This window comes from Megalobrama amblycephala, linkage group LG4 (assembly GCF_018812025.1).
Source record: "Megalobrama amblycephala isolate DHTTF-2021 linkage group LG4, ASM1881202v1, whole genome shotgun sequence".
In the NCBI taxonomy this organism is placed as follows: domain Eukaryota; kingdom Metazoa; phylum Chordata; class Actinopteri; order Cypriniformes; family Xenocyprididae; genus Megalobrama; species Megalobrama amblycephala.
Genome location: NC_063047.1, coordinates 18,855,777 through 18,882,220, shown reverse-complemented (window position 1 = coordinate 18,882,220; position 26,444 = coordinate 18,855,777). Strand labels below are relative to the sequence as shown.

The following is a 26,444-nucleotide window of genomic DNA, read 5'->3' as shown; positions in this document are numbered from 1 at the left end:
CTTATAGTGACTCACAGAAGGAACATCTCTAACCTTTAACAAACAATCTGAAATGATGCAAGAGTGGGTATAAAGACCATGAAGCCAACACAACATGCCAAAGCAATGCAAAGCAAAATTGTCAACTGACCCTTCGTCGGGAGTTTGATTGACAAACGATCTAACCAATCAGAACGCCGAATTTGCCATTTTGTCCGACAAAGCAGTCAGGAGTTAGAAGATTAACCTCGGTGGACTTAAACTTGAACAATGGTGTGTATTGACGTCTTTCCGCGTTTGAAACAACTTTCCTTCTCATGTTCATTCATGTTTATTTGATGCTATAAATGAACTAGTAGGAAGAGATGATTGGTTTACGAGCCTCTTGAGCTGAGGCGCTACAGCGATCTGTCACGACACATTAAAGAGAGACAAAAAACGTTTTTTATTGTTTGAATTTCTTAAAATAAACTACACAGTTTGAAAGCTGGGACTTTGTTTAATATCATAAGTAACCTGCTCTGTCTTGTCTGTCGACGTGTTGTCAGTATCCTCTTTGCTCTGCGATGTATTTTCCACTGCGTGTGGCTTGACAGCGCCACAGCTTGTCAGACAAAGCAACAGTAACTAAGGGGGCGGGTCTTTGCAAAGGGTAAATTGGACTAAAAAGCAATTGAAATCACTACTAAAAATGCAAACTTTGGGCTGTAATGATATCAGGCGTTTAGAAGCCTCAGACTGCTGAATCGATATTATATTTAGCATTTTAAATTAGTTACTGGTGAACACAATTTATGATTTAAAAGTTATATTTCAAGATTGATTTTCATTTTTATTTTACCTTTATTTTACCAGGCAAATTATTAAGAACATGTTCTTATTTTCAATAAAGGCCTGTAATGCATAATAATGCTTCGAGAAAATGACTGAACGGTTACACCTTTTGACTTCACACATCAAATTTAGCAACTGCAAATAATTTTCATCATGCAAGAATATGGGACCACAGTAAATAACCACTAAAAAGCATCATGTGCACTGAAGAAAGAAAGAAGTGAAGATGGAATGCAATTGCACAATGAAACTCCACTGCAAAACTACAAAGAAACAAGCAAGCCTAGCCTTGTTGTTCATTTAGCGGCATACACCTCTTTGAGGAAGCACGTCAGGGCATGCATTTGAACATCCCAAAGACTCCTTCCACAGAATATTATCCATTTCATGCACCACACATACTTTGGATTCCTCATTCCTCCACCTTTCCAACATGATACAAAGCAATGCAACTGAATAGAGCAGTTACAAACCAAATGAAATGACTAGCCCTCCAATTTTAGGAGCACTAAGTGACATTTGTGCTTGTGTATCAGGTTTTTGAGAGGCATATTTAACTTGCTAATGGTTGGTGCTTCTATCTGAGCAGGATGGAAAGGTTCAGATTGGATATCAACAGGCCCCTTGACCCAAGGATCAGGCTCATGTATTTGAGAAAGCATAAACAGCCGTACGTGGTTCAGCATGCTTCTCGATCATGCTCGCTAAATTTAGGGGTGCAAATTGGAGACAGTCTGACAGAGTTGGTGCGCCTCATACTTGTCCAGAAGCGGAGAGCCTTTCAACCGCAGATGGCTGAAGAAGTGGAAGGTCCAGAGAAACATCTGACGCTCCAGGGTTAAAGGGGTCGTCTGTCCAACTGATCTCAGTAAAGGGGATTTGTGTGTCTTTATAGCCACCCCGTGGCGTCGATTGATGAAGAAGTGCCAGAATGTCATCGTTCATTTCCGGTGAGGCAGGATATCCTTCAAGCAGTTTCACTGGCTCTGGTTGGGAAAGACTGGACGTCAACAGCTTGTCCAGAGCTTCCTCCAGAAGAGGCTTGGGGCAAGGAAGACTTATTCCCAATATGCCAGGTTCAGAGGTCTCAGGTTTCTCTTTGGAAGGCTTGGGAGTTAATGTTAGGGTTGAAACTGGAGGAGCGGGTAGTGTAATGAGATTTGGCACTGGACTCTTGCTAGTAATCCCTGGCTCGGGACTTGGGCTCTTGGCAAGGACTCCAGGGACTGGACTTTTGGTTGCTTTAACAGCTGTAATGGGGCTTGGGCTCTTTCTTACCACAACTGGACTAGAGGTTTTAGCAATTGTTCCAGGACTAGGACTTTTCACATCGACAATTCGATTTGAGCTCTTCATAACCTCTGGTGGACTGGGGCTTTTAGCCACTGGGCTAGAAATCCTTCGAATGGTAACTGGTGAGGAGGCCTTTGCTACCACAGGTGGACTGTTTTTGGAAACCAAAACTGGACTTGAGGATTTTAGATGGACGGTCTTGGGTGAACTGATTTCACGTTTGTTTAAACTTGATGCCGGAAGGCTTGAAGTTTTTGCAGATGGTTCTGGTGATGAACGAGACTCAGGGGCTGGACTCTTTGCACTAGAAACTTCCAGTGGTTTATCCGAATCGGTCTTGGAGGAAGTGCAGATCACCGTGGAGCTGGACATTTGAGCTACAGTTGTTGATTCCTCAACAATGTGGAGCTCTAGCAGAAGTGGTGCACAATTAGAGGAAGGAGAGCTGTGTTCAGAAACCTCTGCTTCTGGGACAGAAGGGACTGTGAGGCTCTTAGTCACCACAAGATTGGGAAGTTCTGACCCTTTAGTGGATAATGAGTCCTCTTGAACCGACACAGAGCCAGACTAGACAACCAACAGTAAGACAACAATAATCAAAAAGAAAGGGAGGAAAGCATTTGAGTAGAATCATGAAGGCATGCTGGGAATGATCCATTATCTTATTTTCAAATAAAAAATTATGCATGAAAGCCAGTGGCATAATGCAGCGAGTTATGTAATATCTCAAAAAGCTTGAATCATTTGGTCAATAAAAATGTATTCTAAGAATGCAACAAAGTACAAGTCGGATATTTGGTTTACCAACCTGAAAGCAAATATGATCACCAGAATTTCCAGATATAACATGACACCACAACCACAACATTCCAGATTCTTTTTGACCGCAGCGTGGCTCACGTCCAAGACAGATATGTTAACAAGACCTTCATAATGGCATGCCCTCATCAAGCATATAACCCTTTATTCATTTCAAAGGCCTTGACTGATAATCTACTACTGTTTACTATCTGATTATCATTATCAGCACTCACAGACATGCATATAATAAATCACAACATTAAAACATAAAACCAATGACAACTCATTCAAAAAGCCTTTGTAATGCTATAGGCCAGATTAAAAATTAAAAACGTGTCTATTTCTATTAATAATTTCTAAACACAATCTATTCCATCAGAGCGGCTTTCAAAAATAAAAACTTTTTGGAATAAGACTTATATTCTACTGTGTGGTAAAGCAATGGATCATAGTTTAGGGAACATTCATAGAAAATGTAAAAAAATAACAGGTAATGTCATTCGTCTCTCTTGCTCCACGACTTACATTGCTCTGAACTTTGAAGTCAGACAGTGAAGCCATGAGTTCGTCGAGTTCTCGCGTGGCTGAGGAGGCTGAGATTCTGGCCTGCTGCTGGGTGGGGGTCTCTTCCTGAACTTCTCTCAATTCAGGAACCATCGGCACTGATGGGGCGGGTCTATGAATTTTACAATATTAAAAATGGGATGTAAGAAAAGGTCTAGCACACAGAACATCAATGTTAACGACAGTGGAGTACAAATGACCACAAAGAAAATCTGGGATTCAAAGTCTAATTCTCAAAAAGGATGAATTTAATTTAAACAACATATTAGAGGTGGGCAATACGACCAAAATCTTATTGCACAATATGAGAAATTTTATTTCATAATAATGATATACAATATAACACTGATATTTTTAACGTAATGTACGTCCCGCTCTTTATTTTTTCATTCATGCATGTCTCTTTATCATTCTATTTCTATTTCATTTCTATTTCGTGTCAATATCTTTAAGTAGTACTGTGCTATGCGAATATATTTACATATTGATATAGCAAAATCTCTAACGATAGACACTTTATATCATTGCCATGATGTATATCATCACACCGCCCAGCCCTACAACATATGATCAACTTTTGTCATTATTACGAAAAAATAAAATAATATTTTGTTTCTACTCACTAAAGGTTGTAAAAAAAAATAAATAAATAAAAAAAAAAAAATATATATATATATATATATATATATATATATATATATATATATATATATTTTAGAACATAAAAATCTTAAATGTTATATAATAATAATAATAAAAAAATAATTAAATGTTTTCAGCAGTGTGTAAGCTTACGCAGGGGCCGGCACGGAGCTCTCCAACTCGTTTAACAGGCTCTCCACACTGGGTCTGACATCTTCTATCCCCCGACCAGGTGCACTGCGTTTGGGTTTGTCCATCTTAGGAGGAGGTGCTTTTACTCCTGATGAAACACCATTTTCTGGGACATAGCGCTGGGCGTTGCTGGCTGGTTTGGGTGGGTAGGTCTCTGTGAAATATAAAATGGAAAAACATTCACATTTTAAAAACTGTGAAAAACAGCATCTGATGTTTGTAGTGCTTTAACAACCCTGACTTTTGAAGGGCTCACCTTCAGTAGCGAAGGAGGGTGTGCTGTGCTGTACGGCGTTGAGCTCCAGCAGCAGACGGTCCAGCTCTGACAGGTTACTGCCCAGTGATGAGCTCATGACGGCAGTGGGGGAGTCAGTAGTCTTCTGCTTGTTGGGGAAACTATAGACGTGCTCTTCGTCGGTCTGTGACACACGAGGACTGGCGCTTTTCGGAGCCGAGCTGAAAGACTTGAGGAAAGAAAATATAGTTGTTTAACATTTAAGCACTTTTACTTTATAGATGGGAGAAGAAATAGCAAAAATATCACATTAAAAAAATAACGATACACCTGGGGTCTCAAAGAACCACTTAATGTTAACAAGACACTTAGCTCAAAAGACGAGACAAGACACGAGATTGGGCTCATGAGAACGAGACGAGATTTTTGCATAGTATTTTTAAGAAATCCGCCACTCATGACTGGAAAAATAGTGTGCAGGTGCATTTTTAAACGTTTTAACTAATCATCTTGTAATGAATGTCATTTTAGTTCTACTTTCTGAGTATGAATTATCATATGCATTCAAAGACAACAATATAATGCTGTATTTTCAGTTCTACATTCTGAGTATAAATTATCATATTCATTGAAACAACAATAATACAAAAATATACAAGCACTGAAAAAGTGAAATGAATTATGAGCTTCCAGAACTTCTGATTGAAGCTGTGTGTGACCTCCTAATTTAACTCCTTTCCACAAATTGGAACAGAGAAATAAAAACCGTATAAACAACAAAAATAACAGTTTTAAGTACAAACAATAACCGCAACCATAATCAAAGTACTCCCACAAAATTCAAACTGCAAACAGAGACCAGAGTAAGAGGTGGTTACAATTACACAGCCCAGCCTAAGATAGGTTTGATATTGGGAGACAGGCTACTGTATGTAGCCTAATTTGCGCGCATCAGGGGAGTTCGCATTATACTTTCACTTTTGAATTCGCAATCGCACATACTCTGTGTATAGGGAGTGGTAGTGCCTAGTGCACATACAAGACAAGTCATTTATCTGTCGCTTAGGCTCTGTTGCACAACGAATCCTCAACCATGGTCTTGTCAGTCGTCTCACCTTATTCTCGTCACATGATCAGTGAACTGTAGGGAACTAAAATGTGACGAGATTTCTCGTCGAGGCGAAAAGTAGTCTCGTGATGTTGCCATGACAGAGTGTTAGGATGATTAGGAAAGAATATGCCACCGCTACGTTTACATTACGCCTCCACTGTCATTTTGCTTTGTATTTAAATAAAAAACATTTAATTCAGTTGGATAACGGTCGCAGACACTCCATATTTACAGAGTACGCACGATCGTGAAAGTGAAAGTAAACGCGAGCGCGCATTCAAACGCGATTTCAATACCCCGCATTTTGAAAGCGGCTCCCTGATGAATGCAGATATCTCTCAATATGAAAGCTATTTTAGGCTGGGCAGTGTAGTTGTAACCATCTCTTAGCTCTGTATCAAAGAAAAATTTGGTCTTATTTGCACTTTGAACATTGAGAGAGTGCGATTATGGTTGCACGTGTTGTAAAGTGTTACCATAAAAAGCAGTTTTCTCTTAATCTTATTAAGCACAAACAGTAAGGTTTCATTTGTTAACATTAGTTAATGCACTGTGAACTATCATGAACTAACAATGAATAACATAAAACATAAACAAAGATTAATAAATACTGTAGCACATATATTGCTCATTGTTAGTTGATGTTGGTTAATACATTAATGTTAATAAATGAGACCTTATTGTAAAGTGTTAACATTTTTATTCATACTGTTTTATTTCTATGATCAGTTTGTGGAAAGGAGTTCAGTTAGGAGGTCAAAAGTTGTAGAAGCTCATAAATCATGTACAGTAAGAGACTGAAATCATACAGGAGAGAAGCCAGTCAGTTGAGTTTGTAGCAAAACCTTTTACAGTGTTTGAGTATTGTTGTCTTTTACTGCATATGATAATTCACACTCAGAAAGCAGAACTGAAATGACATTCATTACAAGATGATTAGTTAAAACATTTCAAATACACCTGCAGAATATTTTTTCTAGTCATGTATTTCGCCATTGAAGATTTCTTAAAAATAGTGTGTAAAAATCTTGTCTCGTCTCGTTCTCGTGAACTCAAATAGAAATCAAAAATAAGAATAACATATATTTAAAAACAGTCAATCAATAAAAAAATACATAGTGCACAATTTTGACGAAAGCAAGTTTAAACAAGTGAGTTGTTAACTGCTTTTTAAAAATGTCCACAGAGTCCACAGATCAGACAGCATTCCACTCCCATTCCACTTGGGAGCAACTACCTCAAAAGCACAGTCATCTTTAGGCTAATCTAGAATGAGGGACGAGCTAACAAGATCTGTTTGGAGGATCTCAGATTCCTGCTGGAGTTATAAGGTTGCAACAACTCTAATATAAACAGGAGCTTGACTATGCAATACTCTAAACACATGCACAAGTATATTAAATTTAATACCAAATTTGACTGGGAGCCAATGTAGGGAAGTTAAAATTGGTGTTACGTGTGATCTCTTTGATGAATTTGGGGGCAGCATTTTGAACCACTTGTAACAGTTTAAGGGATGAATTACTAAGACGAGTAAAAAGAGAATTGCAATGATCATGATCTCTTTGATGACTTAGTTAAAAGCTTGGCGGCAGCATTTTGAACCACTTATAACCTTTTAAGGGATGAATTAGACAAGTAAAAAGAGAATTGCAATAATCAAGGCGGGAGGAAATAAAAGCATGTATAATCATCTCCATGTCCACTGTGGACACAACTGTCCTTAGTTTTGCAATGTTTCTCAACTGACAAAAACAATTGCAAACCAGAAAATGTATATGTTGATCAAGACTAAAAGCCTGACCCATATAAGCACCTAAATTACAAAGGGTAGGTTTAAAAGAATGAGATAAGGAGTCAAAACTGTCCATCACCTTTGGGAGAACACCAGCAAGAGCAGAGATAAGTACTTTTTTTTTTTCAATATTTAACTGCAAGTAATTGTTTGCCAATCATTTATAGAGTTAATACAGTTTAAAAGAATAGACAATTTTGTGATTTTGTGGGTTTTAAAAGAAATATATAATTGAATATCATCTGCATGGCAATTGTAGCAAATATCCTCAAAAGTACTTATCAGTTGTCCTACAGACAGCAAATACAATGCAAAAAGCAATGGGGCCAAAACAGAACCCTGGGGAACACCACAGGACAGATGTGCTATCATGCCCAAAAGGCTGAAAACGGGCACTTAAACATCCAAACGTAGTCTATGCGACATCCATCAAAAACATTTGATGTCCAGAACATTTACTGAAACTAAGCTACAAATACAGCTCCAAACTGTGAGCTCATTAACATATGACCACCTGCATTTACATAACAACTAGTGATGCACCGACATTTCGTCAACCGAAAATTTTCAGCCGAAACAGCAACTTTTGGTTTCGGTTGAAATTGTTTTGGAAGGATAAAATTGTTGACCAAAACAGTGATGTTTCAGAGCAATAAGATTTGTGCTTTGTTACCTTTAACATGAAGTCTCAGCTTTCAAATTCTGACAATTTTATCATACAAATAACAATAAATGTTGTTTGATGCACTTGAATAAAACTGCTTGTAAACAATGTCACATTATGTTATATTTAACTCGGGGGACGCCTTTGAACGTCCATAAACTCAGTAGTCTGCTAGAAAAATAACTCTAGAGAGGAGCATTTTGTTAAATATATATGCACTACATAACATATTTATTATATTTTTACTTAATCTGTTCTAAAGCTTCATTATTTAATGTATGTTAGAATAATGAAAATAATATTTTTATTACAGCCACTGTTTAAATGTTTATATTTCATCAACAAATTGGAGTACAAATATAATTCTGTGATAAAGCTGATATAAAAACTGGCCTCATGTACAAATTTAAATGTTTGCAAAACTCAGTTTTTATTTGAGTGTTGATTATTAAATACATCTGATAAATTAATTGATTATTTCATAAACTATTTGGCTAAATTAAAACTTTTTTTTGTGCATCAGTAATATCAATACATATTCATTACTGTCTTAAAGGTACAGCAGCATAAAAAGTCAGATTAATTCTTAGGATCATTCAGAGGGTGGAAAATGTCCATGAAAGTTTTTACTTTTTTGGTCCAAGAAAGCTTGACTAACATTATAAGCGAATTTAAAAAAAACAAAATGCTACAAATATGTAGAATATGGCCCCATTAAAGAAACCCTGAACCTGCTTAATGGCGCAAGTTTCTGGAGCAACTGAAGATGAAGAAGTGCTTTGCTCGAGGGCACGACAGGCAGAAAGTGGAACAGGACGGCATCTGGTATTTGCTGTAAGGTTAAAGGATAACCAAGTTGACTCATATAAAGACCAACAAAAACCCTGCCGAATAAAGAAACCCCTTCAGGAAGTAATGGTGCATTTTACCTGGGTTGATGAGTGCTTTGATTCTGGCTTTTCTACCCAAGATCCATTCAGTGTTTCAGCAGGAGGGGAAGTTACTCGAGGTGGGGAAGACACGTCCTGATAAGAGTCACTTCCTGTGGGGCAGGAATATGGCGTCTCTTCTGGCAGAAAAACAGCTTGTTTGGAAATGTGGGAGGTTGTGGACTCCAAATCCGCAAGAAGAGCATCTGTAAAAAAGAAAAAAAAAAAAAAAAAAAAGAAAAAATTCATTCTCAGGGAACATGTACTGATAAAACTTTGGATAATGGTGTATATCAAATACATAAAGTAAATGTAAAAATCTGAAGCTATGGATTCGAAGGTCTGTTCAAATCCATAACCTCAAGTATTCACATATACGCATCAGATTCACATTCCCTGGAGTTGTTCCGCGCATAATTAAATATGTCAGAAATCAAACGGGTTGTTGTTGAAAATAACCCTGATTCAACGTGACTTTGTCAAGTCTGTCCAAAACACGGCTCTCTCGGCTGGATCGGATCCTGGAGCGGTTATTATGAATCACATGACCGGGATGGTGAAATCACTGCAGGCTTCACTCATATGGGGTGTGGCGGAATGACAACCTCACATGTCAAGACTGCTCTAAAACTGCTTGCCTACAGGGATAGATTCAGCAGGAAGTAAAGCGCAAAATGCATGTGCATAAATGGACACACCTCTTAATGCACACATAAATCAATATTCAAAAGCCATACGCTCAGGAATAGAACAGAAAGCACTTCCACAAACTACTAAGTAAGCTTGTAAAACATGCTCTTAAGGTGACTATAAACACTTTTCCGACCATCACTGGTTTAAAAGTCCTTCACATAACAATTACTTCGGCGATAAGGCACCTTTAGATCTCGGTTGCATCACCATCCTTTCTACCAAGCGTGTTACGTCGGTCGTGTCTACACAGGAAGTGATTAATGTCACATTGCAGCATGACAGCTCGAGGTTCTTGATACTTAAAGCAGCATATCATCGCAATTTGTTTGTCAGATAGAACCAGTTGAGCTGAGCTGTAAGCCCAATGGTAAACTATGAGAAATGTGTTAAAAACATTTCTGAATAATGGAAATCTATCAGTATAAAAATGGACTAAAATACTCATATATTTAAAAGTATATATATATATATATATATATATATATATATATATATATATATATATATATATATTTAAAAGTATATATATATATATATATATATATATATATATATATATATATTTAAAAGTATATATATATATATATATATATATATATATATATAAAAAGTGAGCCATAAACATGGTCAGAGGATATTTAAATACAAAACATATAAAGTTTAAAGCATATTAATTGGAAAATATATTACATATAAAAATTCAGAGCAAACTAATATTATAAATATAAATATTTATCTCATAAAATCCAGAGTAAATTCATTCATAAATACATAATGCAAAATATTCAGAGCATATTAATTCAAAAATATATCAATCATAGCAAAGTAATTCATAAACATATAATTAATCAAATTCAGAGAGAATTAATTCTTGAATATACAACATATAAAATTCAGAGCATAATAATTCAAAATATATAATGCATATTATTTAGTGCAAGTTAATTCAAACATTTAATCAAATTCTGATGAAATTAATTAATGACAATATACTAAATTCAAAGCATATTATTTAAATAAATAAATAAATATATAAAGTATAAAAAACAGAGCAATTAATTCATACATTAATCAAAACTATAAATAAAGTAATTTTATTCCAGACAAATGGGAAAAATGAATACAGCTAGAGTAGCCATGCAGTATATAAATAATATAAACGGGGTGTCCGTCAAATGAAGCTTCAGTTGTCAGTGTTTGTGATTTATGAGTGATTTAGTTTTGATGCTTCTCAAGCCGCTAATGTTGGGTGTCGACGCCTAGATCTATTACCATTCATGTTATACAATCTAAAACTCACACAAGACACACGAGTGCAACAAAACATCAAACTTCACCAATTTCTGTAAGCCGAAGACACATTTTTTTCAGTTCAGAAACACACAACACTCTGTTAATCACACAATATCAACCACCAATAACTGAAGAAGCCAAAAATCACCATTACAGGCACAAACACAGTCCCAAAGACACTTTCCCAAGAGACAACCAACTAAAGGCAAATAACAGCAACAGAGTGAAGCTGGTTACTTACACTGTGAGAGGGACAGACAGTAACGCCCTGCTGATCTGTGTGTCTTTACCTTCGCACTTTATCTCAGACGGGAGGAGCTACAACAAGGAGTGGGAAAAAACAGATAGGATAAGAGTGGAATATGAAAGAGAGAGAGAAAGATCTAGAAAGAAGAAACAGAAGGAAAATGTACTTCAAGACAGGACAAGAATCATAAAGCGGCAGCGTTCAGTAGCAGTGACTGTGGAGTGAGTCGTCCGAGGGGAGGGCGAGCTGTTTTTCGGCAGGTGCTAACTTTAACTACCCCTCCACATACCAGATACTAAAAAGGTTGCGGTATATGACCTGTCTGCAAATGTGTGTACAGGTCACTAATCTGAGTGAGAGAAAAACACTGCTACCATTAGACAAACAGATTAACTTTCTAGATATTCACTCAATAATGCTTTAGCATCACAATTATGTCATTTGCACAATAAATGTGAATATTAGTAGAGAAAGGAAAGCAAGCAGGAAGACTTTGAGACTTGTATCTGATCGTATCTCGACTGTTTGTTCAGCACTCGGCCTGATGAGGGAGTGGCAAAGGAAACATTAACCCATATTTCTCTCTGCTGTTTCTTCATCTACATCCATTATATTGATAATAGAAATCACTCTGCTGCATGTTGAAATTAAGCATCTCTTTGGCCTAATATCAAATAATTTGACCAACAAAAAGGGATGTATCACACTCTTAAACCAAAAAAAAAATATATATATATATAATAAAATTCAAATAAAACACCACTTTATAGAGATTGCACTAAAAAAATAGCAATTACTAGTCACTGAAACATAACTAGAGTAAATACTCTATATTTTCCAGTTGCATGGTTGGAAATCACAATTTATAAATTCCCTTATTTTTCCAGGTTTTCATGACTGTGGGAACCCTGGTAATTTTGTGCACAAACATCTGATAAACATGTTAAAATGAGTGGATTGTAAATAATAAACACTACTCTCACATCCACAAGTGGATGTTTAAGTGACGTTCTGGTTCCTAAAATTACACGGTCTAAATGAAAAACACATTGAATGGACACTGCAGTGGACATGGAGTAAATAAACTTCCCCAATAAGATGCTGAGATGTGCAAAACTACAGGTGCTGGTCATATAATTAGAATATCATCAAAAAGTTGATTTATTTCACCAATTCCATTCAAAAAGTGAAACTTGTATATAGGGTTGCACGGTGTACCGGTACTACGGTAGTATCGCGATACTAAAGCTTCAAAATACTGGCGATGCCATTGTATTTTTTAAACGGTAGTATCGTCAGTACTGTAAGGAATGTTGTATGTGCGGCAGATACACTTCAGTTGAACGTGTGCCTGCAAAAACATTACAAGAGACTGCCGTTGACTGTCTGCTGTGCCCTGTGTAGTAAATGCTCTGTAGATTTAGCGCCTTATTGTTTCCTGATGCTTCAGTTAATTTTGCAATGAGATAAAGTTGCACTTGCACGTTGTTGTTCACAGTGCATTTTAACTGGAGAAAGGGTCTGAAATTCACTCAGTTAACATCATAAAATCTTTATATAAGAATGAATTCTCACAGTTTTTACGTTGCTCATTTGACCACTTCTGGAAAAGATTAAATAGTTTGTTTCTAGAAACATCTTTGCGAACACGATTCAGAAAAATGCGATTCCATTCATCAATAAGCTATAGCGGGTTTGCACTCGGTTCTTATCAATCATACCAATCGTGATTTTATAAATCTATTATATGTTTTAATATACATACTGCTCTCCAGTCAGGGTTAGATATTTCAAGATAGGCTGGCAAAAATGCTCCTGATAGTTCGTGACACGAGCAAGAGCGCTGTTTTTGTTTCGTTTCTAAATGAATCTGTTTTTGAACAAATTGGACGAGTCACTGACTCACTAATCCATTCATTAAGATCATTCCTGAATGAATCAGCCGTTTTGAACGAATCGGTTGAATGATTCATTGACTTAATCATTAACACTTGCTGCCACCTATTGGCGACTTTAGTCTCCCATCTAAAAGTATGCCTATTCTATCATTTTTTTACCATCTAAAAGTAGGTCTATTCTATCATTTTTTTTCCGCCAACATTTTTATTTCTATATTCAAATTTTTATATTTGAACCATTAATATCATAACATTATTTATGCAATTGTAATTGAAGTGTAAATGCATAAATGCTACATCGTAATGTCAGTTCATACAGCTTCTGTGCAGTGCTAAGATGAATTTTGTTTACAATGATTCATTTGATTGGTAATAAAAGCCTGTTATTCATTCTCATTAATGAAATATTCAGAGAAAAATCTGGTCTGTTTTCATGTTTTTATGAAAGTTTGGTTCATTTTGTAGACTGCATGGTATCGCGATACTACTTGGTATCGTGATACTTCAGCTGGTATAGTATCGTAAGACATGTTTATGGTATCGTGACAACCCTACTTGTATATTATATTCATTCATTACACACATACTGATATATTTCAAATGTTTATTTCTTTTAATTTTGATGATTATAACTGACGACTAAGGAAAATCCCAAATCCCAAATTCAGTATCTCAGAAAATTAGAATATTGTGAAAAGGTTCAATATTGAAGACACCTGGTGCCACACTCTAATCAGCTAATTAACTCAAAACACCTGCAAAGGCCTTTAAATGGTCTCTCAGTCTAGTTCTGTAGGCTACACAATCATGGGGAAGACTGCTGACTTGACAGTTGTCCAAAAGACGACCATTGACACCTTGCACAAGGAGGGCAAGACACAAAAGGTCATTGCAAAAGAGGCTGGCTGTTCACAGAGCTCTGTGTCCAAGCACATTAATAGAGAGGTGAAGGGAAGGAAAAGATGTGGTAGAAAAAAGTGTACAAGCAATAGGGATAACCGCACCCTGGAGAGGATTGTGAAACAAAACCCATTCAAAAATGTGTGGGAGATTCACAAAGAGTGGACTGCAGCTGGAGTCAGTGCTTCAAGAACCACTACGCACAGACGTATGCAAGACATGGGTTTCAGCTGTCACATTCCTTGTGTCAAGCTACTCTTGAACAACAGACAGCATCAGAAGCGTCTAAAGACAAAAAGTACTGGACTGCTGCTCAGTGGTCCAAAGTTATGTTCTCTGATGAAAGTCAATTTTGCATTTCCTTTGGAAATCAGGGTCCCAGAGTCTGGAGGAAGAGAGGAGAGGCACACAATTCACGTTGCTTGAGGTCCAGTGTAAAGTTTCCACAGTCAGTGATGGTTTGGGGTGCCATGTCATCTGCTGGTGTTGGTCCACTGTGTTTTCTGAGGTCCAAGGTCAACGCAGTCGTATACCAGGAAGTTTTAGAGCACTTCATGCTTCCTGCTGCTGACCAACTTTATGGAGATGCAGATTTCATTTTCCAACAGGACTTGGCACCTGCACGCAGTGCCAAAGCTACCAGTACCTGGTTTAAGGACCATGGTATCCCTGTTCTTAATTGGCCAGCAAACTCGCCTGACCTTAACCCCATAGAAAATCTATGGGGTATTGTGAAGAGGAAGATGCGATATGCCAGACCCAACAATGCAGAAGAGCTGAAGGCCACTATCAGAGCAACCTGGGCTCTCATAACACCTGAGCAGTGCCACAGACTGATCGACTCCATGCCACGCCGCATTGCTGCAGTAATTCAGGCAAAAGGAGCCCCAACTAAGTAATGAGTGCTGTGCATGCTCATACTTTTCATGTTCATACTTTTCAGTTGGCCAAGATTTCTAAAAATCCTTTCTTTGTATTGGTCTTAAGTAATATTCTAATTTTCTGAGATAATGAATTTGGGATTTTCCTTGTTGTCAGTTATAATCATCAAAATTAAAAGAAATAAACATTTGAAATATATCAGTCTGTGTGTAATGAATGAATATAATATACAAGTTTCACTTTTTGAATGGAATTAGTGAAATAAATCAACTATTTGATGATATTCTAATTATATGACCAGCACCTGTACATATCCTATATGGAAACATGCCAAAACATATTACCAAAGCATGCTAACATCATCTCTAAATCTATATTCATCCCCTTTAAATCGCTTATATTAAAAATATTAAGGCTGATACAAAAAGAAACAAACAAAAAGAAGAAGTCCTGATAGTCAACCACACTTGGGGGTTGGGTTGTAAACATTTGTATCTGCTGCTGTATATTATAAACAGTATATGTTTTTTGGTGCATTAGCTGTCTGCTGCCAAACTGGACCACAAGTTACTGCTGTATATGATTAACAAATATAAATGCACATATCTAAATGTGTAACTGTGCAAACGAACAAAAAAGGAAGCATAACTGCAAGTATAACTGCATTTATGCTTCCTTTTTTCACACTGCTCTACTTGATGCCACTAATCAGACATTGAAAATGCTAAATCGGGATGCACTGATCAAGATTTTACAATCAAATAGGCCGATTCCGATACCAGTTGCCTTTTTTGTCGCCATTATTTCAGAGGATCTGTTTACAGACGTTGTTATATTTCCAAACAAATAACACTTTGGGAAATGATTGCAATGCAAGTCCTCAACAGAGACCGGCCAAATGAAAACAAAAAAATGATGGATGGCCAATCGACCGATGCGTCTACAATGCTAAACTTTGATTGGTGTGAAATGTCTGAAAGCTAAAAGAAACCTCAGGTCATATAATCATTGCATTTTCACAATCAATCTGGGTTCGTTTCCTGAAAGCATTGTTAGCCAACTATAAATGCAAGTTCCGTCATTATCAGTATCAAGTCTGTTTCCTGAAACAATAGTTCCAGCAAACAACATTCGCAACAACAGTGTTTAGAAGTATAGTTTCTTGTTTTTATGTGGATTTCTTTTATGACTTGTGAAATCCTTGAGCTAAATAAGCAAGCTGGCATTGAGTATTTTTTTGTCAAGAGATTTAAAGCACCCTTTTTGAAGAATGCACATGTGCGTATGTGCTCTCGTATGTAAGAATGAGCCAATGACTGAATCTGGAAATAAACCAAAATAGCAGAGAAAAATGAGAAATAGTCCTCAGATGGCAAAATCTACTGATTCGTTCTGAAACATTAAAGACCCACTGAAGTGCCTTGAAATGCCAGCATTACTTAATGTGGTGAAGTAGTTTCCACTGAAACAGGAAGACAGGGCAGAACATATCGAACAGCTCCTTCCTTTTTTTTAAAATAACCAACAGTGTTTTGTTTATACCACAGCTCGGTCAGAGTAGTTGAGTTTGATAAAACCTCAATTTCCTTCTAATCTCTAACCGTTTCTCCTCCTAATCTCCTCTACATTGCTTTAAAATACAGCATTCTGTGCAGAATTCAAATGGGTCCGATACGTTTTGTGGTCTGCGCCACCTTGCGCATATGATCCGCTCTGTGCTATCATGCCTCTGGACCGGAGCAGACTGTGTGTGCGTGACTAACATGAAACCAGACTTCATTCGCCTCAATGGAAAGCATATTTACACTGTCTTAATCTGCCCTGTGTGGTATTGACCATGTAGAAAATAGCAAATGTGTGAACAAGTGACCAATTTCAGCTGCAGCTTCAGCGTCTATTTATAATGTAGGGGGCGTGATGCTTTAGATTCTAGAGAGCATTTGATTGGGTGGAAGTGGAAGTGGTATTGGTGGAAGTGAGAGACTAAGTTTTGAACGCTTTTATCTACTACAGTAGGTGGACAACCAAAATGGGTATTACCGCCGCGCATACCGCCGCCGCAGGGCTGTTGCGTTAACTGAAATTCAGTCGCGTGTAAAAAACTACCGCCAGGTGGCGCAAAGGGACGGATTGGAAAGTGACTGTAATAATAAAATGTTGGTTTGTAAACGATGAAAGGACGAAGTAAAACAACAATAACATTATTATATAACATTTTAACATCCTTAAAAACCATTAGAAAATTTTAAGTGAGAGTTAATTTCAAAACGTGGGATAGTCTACAGTCTATGCATCAAAAATTAAAAGAAAGACCTTTACACAAAGCGGACATGCTATTGTCATTAAACAGTCATTACTAGGCATATATTATTTGTCTAGAAGGGAACCTTATATAGCCTAGCCTATACGCAAATTTGTGTCTAACTTAGAATTTAGACCACCTAAAATATATTGTTAGACCAAAACATCTTATCAATTAATTAAGTAATAAAGGCATATATTTAAGAAATTTAATAAAAACAGGAAGACGTCTATTGCTTCAGCTTTATTCAAAGGCCGCGGAAACATGAGTTCGTTTGTTACGCACTTCAATCCATTCCACACCCGACGGTCATGGTTTTCTTCCTAATTATTAATAATTGGTTGATGAAACATTGATTGAAATTAAGATACAATTTCTACAAAACGAAATTCGTTTTAAAGAAAGACTTACTATAAAACAAAACTTAATGAAGTGGTCGAACACATGTCTAACCCGCTGCATTTGTCTCCCAACATTGCGCATCCGTCATGCTATTCACTTTTCATAATCAACATTGGTGACATATTAAAAAAAATTATATTAGGCTATAGCCCAATATTTAAATATAAATATGAAACTAAATTGGCCACATTTTATCCCTCTGGCCGACGAATGCGCTGGCGCGTTCTGATGGATTTTCTCCTCATGACAGCTGAAACAACTTAAAACAGGCCTTCCGTCATTTTTGGCGATAGCCTACAGATTAGTGCAAGACTAAAATGGTCTACTTTTATTTGTGTACGCTCACAATAACAACAAAACCTTGTACTTTTGAAAAATAAAATAAAATAAAATAAAATAAAAAACAGGGTGCGCTTTCAGCTGTCTCTCTGCGAGAATCTGAAACGTCTCAAAAGTGAACTTAAACTCAGCGAATAATTGTACCTAAAAAGAAAGAAATATCTCAATTCGATAATAAATTCGTAGGTCTGTGTTAAATAAGAGGCGATCTATCCGCTGGAATGTGTTGTTTCTGAATTTTATATTTGATATTTGATATTTTAAGGAATAGAATACACTCCTGCATTTTTATGACGTTTTATTAATTCGTCCATTCTTTTTAGTTTCAATGATTTAGCTAAATCGTGCCTTAATAATGGGAGCGAAATTATTCAGTGACTCACGTTTTACTAAAATAAAGGATATAATTCATGAAACACGAAACAATTTCTTAATCAGTGTCCAAACAGATAGGCTATATTTTTCCTAAGTAGTTATCTGTCAAATAAAGGACAGGTAACAAATAACAAAGTATGTGCGTGTCAAAAATCCATGCTGTTTTATTAAAGGAGTTTAAAATATAAATAAAAAATGTATTTGTGATAAATATAGGCCTAATATGTGAGAAAATTAACATTTTGCATAAAGATAAATGTGCTTTAATGCATTGGTTGGATAACATGTGGTTAAAACGCCACTCAGCGGTCAAAAGCTGCAAATGCACTTTGCGACGCGGCGGTGGCACGCGCGGCGGTAGAAACACCGTTTTGGATGGCCACCTACTGTAAATAGAGATGCACCGATTGACCAGCAAGGGATCGGACGATTTTTTGCATGATCGGCCCGGATCAGTGACCAGCCAGTCAGTCTCATGTCTTTTCAATTGACCCTTCACCAGGAGTTTGATTGACAGGCAATCTAACCAATCATAATGCCGAATCTGCCATTTTATCTGACAAAGCAGTCAGGAGTTAGAAGATTAACCTCGGTGGACTTGAACTTAAAAAAATGGTGTGTACTGACGTCTTTCCGCGTTTTAAACAACATTTCTTCTCATGTTCATTCATGTTTATTTGATGCTATAAATGTAAGAACAGATGATCAGTTCACGAGCCGCTTAAGCTGAGGCGCTATAGCAATCTGTCACAAAATATTAAAGAGCCACAAAACATTTTTTATTGTTCGAATTTCTTAAAAAATACAATGGGACTTTGTTTAATATCATAAGTAACCATGCTCTGTCTTGTCTGTCGATGTGTTTGTCAGTGTCATCTTTGCTCCGTGATGTATTTTTCACTGTGTGTGGAGTGACAGCGCCACGGCTTGTTGGACAAAGCAACAGTAACTAAGGGAGGCGGGTCTTTGCGAAGAGTCAATTCCGAGCCGATCCGTTTTGTTGCCAGCAGCGCAAGCATTAATGTCAGCTGCAAGTTCTTGCTCTCTTCTGTCCTACGGCGAAGTGACACACACCCTTCTCCTCTCAGTCGCTCGTCTCATTCACTCCGGTAAAACGGGCTTGTATTGCACATCATTTTAGTAATTCCCGCAGGTTTCGCACTCACACCAAAAGCTCGCGCACCACTGATCTGTACAAGGAGCACACAATCTTCTTCTCAGTCTCAAACAGAATGTGAGTTGCAAGTACCAAAATGAGTGGCTTACTGCGCTTAAACGGTCAAATACACACAAAATTATGCCAAAATGCCCATATAGTTGAGTATCCAGTTAAACACAGTCAGTTTTGGAACATTAAACATGCAAAATGGGTCCCTGCATAAACTCTTAGGGTGCTTTCACCCTTGGTTCGATTGCCTGGACGGAACCAGAGTTCGATTGCTCCCCCCTCCCACTGGACTGTGTTCACATTATATTATTTGGGTCCGAACTGCGGTTCGTTTGCGTCATCAAACCAGCAGCTGTTTACTACATTGCTTAGTAACGATGGCGCAGGAGAAGGTGGCAAAATGGATAACGTTGCTCTCCTCACTTTTATATTTTTGTTTTTGAACCGTTGATTTTGTTCATAACGGCAAGTGCATCGATCTGCCGCAAATGTAGAACGCTGAACCAGTGTTATTTTACATGATTACTTTATTTCTGTAGTATTAGCTTAAGTATCTTAGCTTAATAATAACTTACTGTAAGTCCCAAATGAAAAATTAGTTTTTGTTTGTATATGCTGTCAACTATACTTCTTAGAAAGAAAATCGGTACTGGCAGGTCACACTTACAAAAAAAAAAAATCAGAAAACAGAATTGGCCATTAAAAAATTGCAATTGGTGCATCTCTACTTCTAAATACGAATTTTGTCAGTGTTTTGGAGCACACTAGCTTATAGATAACAGTAAGGCTAACATATTCATAGTAAAAGCAAAAAAAAACTTCAATTTTGATTACATGGTGACTTTAAAATAAGTTATAAGTTACCTGAGTGACATCATTAACCAACGTGGTTAAACGACAAATTTGCAACAATACGTTTCGGGAAATTTCATGATTAGCGAGTTGATTTTTTCAACGATGCATCGTACTATGGTAGTTAAGCAGCGAGTTACGTCATTGTTAGGGAAACGCACCACTGAATAGTCAGGTACTTGTGCCCATCCTCATCGCAGATGAGCAAAAACTCACATATCAATCAGACTGATTTGCAAGCACATGTAGGTTTTTGGCAAATAAATATGCACATTAACTTAACTGCACAGTGTCAAGAAAATAATAGCCAATCCTACCTCTCCCTGTCACCCAATCTGCATCTGGGATCATGTACGTCCCGTCTGAATCAGACATGCTGGTCGATTGAACGGCAGAACCTGACAATGACTCTCCAGCATGTGCTCCTTTAGTTTCCAGAGCTGTGTGTGTCTCTGATGCCTCCATGTGTGCTGAATCTGGGGCTGAATGTGGGTCAGGAGCGGATGTTAATGATGGAGCGACTGAATCCACCTCTAAAGTTGAAACTGATACAGACTCAGCAGCTAAATCAGAAATAGTCTCCTTTTCTAACATATCTTCAGTGGCATCTGTCACAGAAGTGGAAACAGGTATGAAATCATCAACCACGGTTAAATCTGGTGACGTCTTCTCTGGTAAAGTTGATATATTGGTCTCGGAGACCTCAGTTCCTTCAGACTGTCCCGCTTCTGGTGTGAAATCCTGCATGTCGAATTCTGATAAAACCTTTTCGAACTCCTCAACGGCAAATGCTGATGCCGTTTCTTCATCCATCGGGGAACAAATAAGGAACCACACCCGAAGGAATCGAGCAGAGGATCCGGAAAAGTCTGGACTCGAGAGTGGGATGAGGAAAGGAAGGGTCGTTCCTGTTCCAAAGCATTCAAAACATTCCACAGGGCTCGATTATGTATACAGCCGGCAGTTCGCTAGATAACGGTTACTCTCAGGGGGATTTGCTTACATAAGCTATAGACACTACACAAACCCATATATGACCACGTTTTAGGGTGTACAAAAATGTACTACGGGGAAAAAAATTCCCAGACGTTATCTAGAAAGAAAGTTATTCCGAAAATCCCTAGAAAACCCTGCAAGAGCCAGAACCTTCATTCCTTTGAATGACTATACAGGATGCCACTTATTTAAACATCGTTTATCACTGACAATTTGTCGGACAATCTCTGCTCAGCTTCAAAAGGGGGACAGTCCACTCAAAATCAGTTATCAGCATAACAATCAGGTCTAACTGTCCCTCCATAGAATCCTATTCCCTTCTCAATGCATGCTTAAAGGGATAAATTAAAATTTTGTCATCATTTACTCACCCTCAAGTTATTCCAAACTTGTGTGAGTTTCTTACGTCTGCTGAACACAAAGGAAGATATTTGGAAGAAACTTTGTAACCAGGCTGCCATTGACTTCCATAGAAGAAAAAAAAAATATGGAAGTCAATGGTGCCCCAGAACTGTTCAGTTTCCCTTAATCTTCAAAATATCTTCCTTTATGTTCATCAGAAGAAAGAAATGTATACAGGTTTGGAACAACTTGAGGGTGAGTAAATGACAGAATTTCCAATTTTGGGTGAACTATCCCTTTAAAGTCCACATGAAACGGACGTTGTGATATATAGTCTTTTCTTCCCCATTTGTGACGTATATGAGTGAAATGGCTTCTCGAACATGAACAAATGTAGGGCGGGACTTGATTTTGTCCATCAGGATTAATTGAATGGTTATGGTTTGCTATTGGAGGATCATTAGAGAAGAGAGAAGAGATGCCGTTGCAACAGTGAGGAGAAGTTATTTTGATTTAAGATTATGAGAATGCATGAATGATGTGCATAGATAAATCATTTATAATAAACACTGCAATATTTCATAAAAAAAAAAAACAAGAACTGTAAATTTTGATTTCATGGCATGTTATCAAGATATCTTGTTCTAGTTGGGCTGGATGATTATGGCCTAAAATAAAAACCTCGATTAATTGAACATTTTACCTAGCTGACAAGGTTTATACTGTAAATATGATTGACTATTAAAATTGAGATTGCGTGTGTAAATTAGTCAAATAGTTACTTCAAAAGTAGAAAAACATATGCTATAATAAGTTTTGAATTTCTAAGCTATTTTAGTGATAAATCACAGGACAGCGCTGACAATGAGTTCATCTTCATTGCACGATCTTCACGTTTTGTGCAGCTACTGTTTGTATGAGTGTTTGTGCCACAATGCAGCTGCACGAGCACGGTAGCTCGATATAATATACATCCGATCGTCTAAAATCGCTTGAATGTCCAAACTGGCAAACCTTAAAACAAATACAACTGACAAAGTTTAGTGAAGATGCAAGGCTCACCGCTCGTGCCATCACTATGTGTTGAACCCCTCCTTGTTACTTTTATGCCACTGACTGGACGGGGTGGAGTCACGTGGCTACACACGCGGTAGTATGTTTTTAAGGGGGAAGTATTAACAGGATTAAAAAACGATTTAACGATGAAATACAGGGCTGCATGATTAATCAAAATAAAACTAAATTTGCAATATGTCTTAGTGCTATTATCAAATTGCAAAGGCTGTGATTTAATCAAATAAATATATGCGCTACTTGTTTCAGAGTGAAGCATGGCACTGTGTTCTTAAACTAATGCCTAGTTTACACTACAGGAATTTTAAGTCGTCTATGGGAAGCAGCAATAACAATCGATTCAAATATAATTTGCCGACGTTTATTCCTATCAGATACACATTGTGTAAGTAAATATAAAGCTCACTCACTCTATTGTTCTCCCAGTTCAGCGGCCACATGTATTTCAGGACAAATGGAGGAATTCATGTTATATATTAAAGGGGTCATGACATGAGAAATCAAATTTTCCTTGAGCTTTTGACAAGGGTTGCCACCTTCAATACAGAAAAATAAGGGACGCCAGCCTGTAGCAGGGGCCACACCCCTCAGGGCCACGATGACCACAGTCCCAATGGCGTGCCAGTGGTGTTAGTCATAACTTAAAAGCATATTTTCATAAAAATATTAAGATTGATACCAATGGACATTAGAATAAGATTCTGCTGTTAAATCAGCTGTGAACATATGCAGTCTCAGGTGTCACAACTTGAAGTGGTCATATTGAATACACAGCTATGACAATAATAAACATAGGCCAACAAAGTGTGACTGAGACCCAAAAAAATAAGCTTTTGGAGGAACTTGTGAGATGTGAACCATATTTTATTAACTGCCTATTAAATTGGGGCATCCATTAACTTATGCACCGATATATAAGGTTGCAGCCCAAATTGTAAATTGTCATTTGTTCCCCCGCCCCAAAGAGCTTGCGCTAAAATATTTGTCATTGTTTGCAGTAACAGCCATCCAAACAAAGTGAAACACACCCTAATATAACCCTCAAAATGGATCTATCTACAAACATGTTCGTCATTGCATGCTAAAACACTTAACATACATTTTTATTCATTAGTGAGTAAATGTATTTATGTTGGATGTATTACATTTTTATATTGTCTGAATTGTTAATTCTATAGTATCCGTGGCTAATGATGCTAATTATTTACACACTGGTTGGAGAGATTTATAACAGAATGAAGTTGTGTTTATGCATTATTCACATAGGTACTGCATAGTGTTTGATTAAATATGTATTAAATATAGCGACGGCTCTTGTCTCTGTGAATTAACAGTAAGGAACTTATGTGTCTGACTTGTAACCAACATTTAACAGTACATTAAACAACATGCTAACCGATAACATGATTAATGTACTTTATTAGACATTATTTCACTTAATAGGCAGCATATGAAATATCATGTTATCATGGATCAAAACTTGCCAGGTTAATTAATCGCTCCATCTGCCATTTTACACTATCTGCCTCTTGCTTGTTACCGGCGAGGCGGCGTTCCGCCCTCCTCTGACTCTGATTGGCCGTGACGTTCACGGCCCTTGTGTAACCTGAAACAAACCAATCAAACCATGATGGCAGCGAATATTACCCAATCATTGGGGGCAGTACACCCAGGACGTGTCTTCACGTAATGCGGGTGGGGTGATTTGCATGGGATGCTGCATAATATGGACCGTATGTAAAATACGGGACAAATCGCGTCCTTTTAAACTGTAAATACGGGACGATTCCGTATTTCACGGGACAGGTGGCAACCCTGGACTTTTGAACACTCATAAGTAGGTCATTTCCATACTATAAGAATATCCTGTAAGTTATTCAACTATGCCAAGATAAATTAAATTTTTAATTCTAGGGCACCATTAATTGACACCAGACCCAGAAAACGACAGGATTTACAAAGTGGGGATCTTTGACGTCAAAGGGCAGCAAGCACCAGCCTCCGCAGAAGAAGATCAACGGCCTACTTCATCCCTGCCTGTTTAGCCCCTGCCCACCGAATCGTGCACATAAGTAACATATGTGGTGCTAAACCAGACTAAGCTACTAAGTAATAAACATGCTGTTGAGGATTACAAAATATTGTGCAGTGTCTGGACTTGACAGTAACGCAACAACATGTGAGTAACAGTGTTGATTCTAATGCCTGATCTGATATTAATGATTCATGTATAGTCAGATGATCTTTGTCTGTGTGTCAGTAAATCACACCTGTGACTAAATGTCACCTTGCATTGTTTCTCTTAGTAGGATGAAAATAATCAGTTATTTAACAGTGATTAAATTATATAAAGAAAGCTCAAAGAAAGCCCCCTTTGTAATCGTTGGAGCTGTCAATCAAACAGCGTGAGTTTATCAGTGACTGACGCGCAAAATTCCCGTTTTGTTCAACGAATCTTTTAGTTATATCGCGTTTGCACTGTTAGAAGATGAAAGATGAAAGCATTTGTTAGTGTACAGAAATTGAGTTGATATGACAAGATCACTGCTTTCATGCGCTCAACAACATGTCTGTGATCTGCTACAATGTTCATCTCTGCAACCTTTCATGCCACTATCTAAATATAATGCAACACTTTTCACGATTCGTTAACCTTAGAGCTGTAACAGTAAAAACGCGCTAAAAGAGAGAGTAATACTTGGACATTTTCATATGCAAAGATGTTAGCCAAATCACAGCAGTGGGCGTTTACACTGAAGTCTCACAGCAGACACGCCCCTTAAAATGGAGCGTTTCAAATCAGAGGCTAAAATCAGGGTAGGAAAAATGCCTTTTATTCATGAATTATGACAATTTTGGATGTAAAAAGCATACTAACATTATAAGTGCACCCCAGGAAACATTATAAGACAATAAAACAACGCAGTTCATGACCCCTTTAAGATTAAGGTCATTATGAAGGTTTTTAAATGACAAAACACTCACTTGTACATATTTGAGATTTAGAATATTAGATAGTTGATGGCATGGTTAGAAAAGCAATACATCTGTCATATAGTGTGGCCAGCTGGCCGCGGTGTGTCATGTGACAATCATGACACGTCCTCATGGAAACAATAAAAGGAAACCGTCTAAAATAACAGTCGCCTTAACTCTGGGATGTCAGCCAGAATGTTTTAAACTTATGTGTGAAAGGGTTATTTTAATTTTAATTAAGTTGAATTTAGGGCTGTCAAACGATTAATCGCGATTAATCGCATACAAAATAAAAGTTTGAGTTTGCCTAATATATGTGGGTGTACTGTGTGTAATTATTATGTATATATGAATACAAACACATTCATGTATATATTTGAGAAATATTTACAAGTATATGTATTTATTTATATTTTTATATAATTTATATTATATATAAATAAAAATATTTTGTACATAAATAACATATTTCTCTTAAATATATACATTAATTTGTGTATTTATATATACATAATAATTACACACAGTACACCCACATATACTATGCAAACTCAAACTTTTATTTTGTATACGATTAATCGCGATTAATCGTTTGACAGCCCTAGTTGAATTCAAAATGTAATCTAATTTCCTCCCAACATCTATTTTCAAATAAAGTCTTTGGGT

At 37.1% G+C, this 26,444-nt stretch overlaps 1 protein-coding gene across 4 annotated transcripts in view; it reads right to left on the bottom strand.

Annotated features, from left to right (window-relative positions):
• Positions 1-26,444, bottom strand: part of pxna (paxillin a) — a 59,494-nt gene that overhangs the window by 12,406 nt on the left and 20,644 nt on the right. The window contains exons 2-7 of one of the 4 annotated variants that reach the window (XM_048188058.1): positions 11,267-11,343; positions 9,040-9,245; positions 4,562-4,769; positions 4,267-4,459; positions 3,433-3,583; positions 1,573-2,673 (exon numbers count right to left, since the gene is read on the bottom strand). In XM_048188058.1, coding sequence (XP_048044015.1) covers positions 1,573-2,673; positions 3,433-3,583; positions 4,267-4,459; positions 4,562-4,658 — 1,542 coding nt within the window. In that variant the 5' untranslated portion in view covers positions 4,659-4,769; positions 9,040-9,245; positions 11,267-11,343. Of the gene's footprint in view, positions 1-1,572; positions 2,674-3,432; positions 3,584-4,266; positions 4,460-4,561; positions 4,770-9,039; positions 9,246-11,266; positions 11,344-20,707; positions 21,238-26,444 lie in introns of those variants that run through there. The other 3 variants (XM_048188056.1, XM_048188057.1, XM_048188059.1) reach the window with 3 other exon arrangements.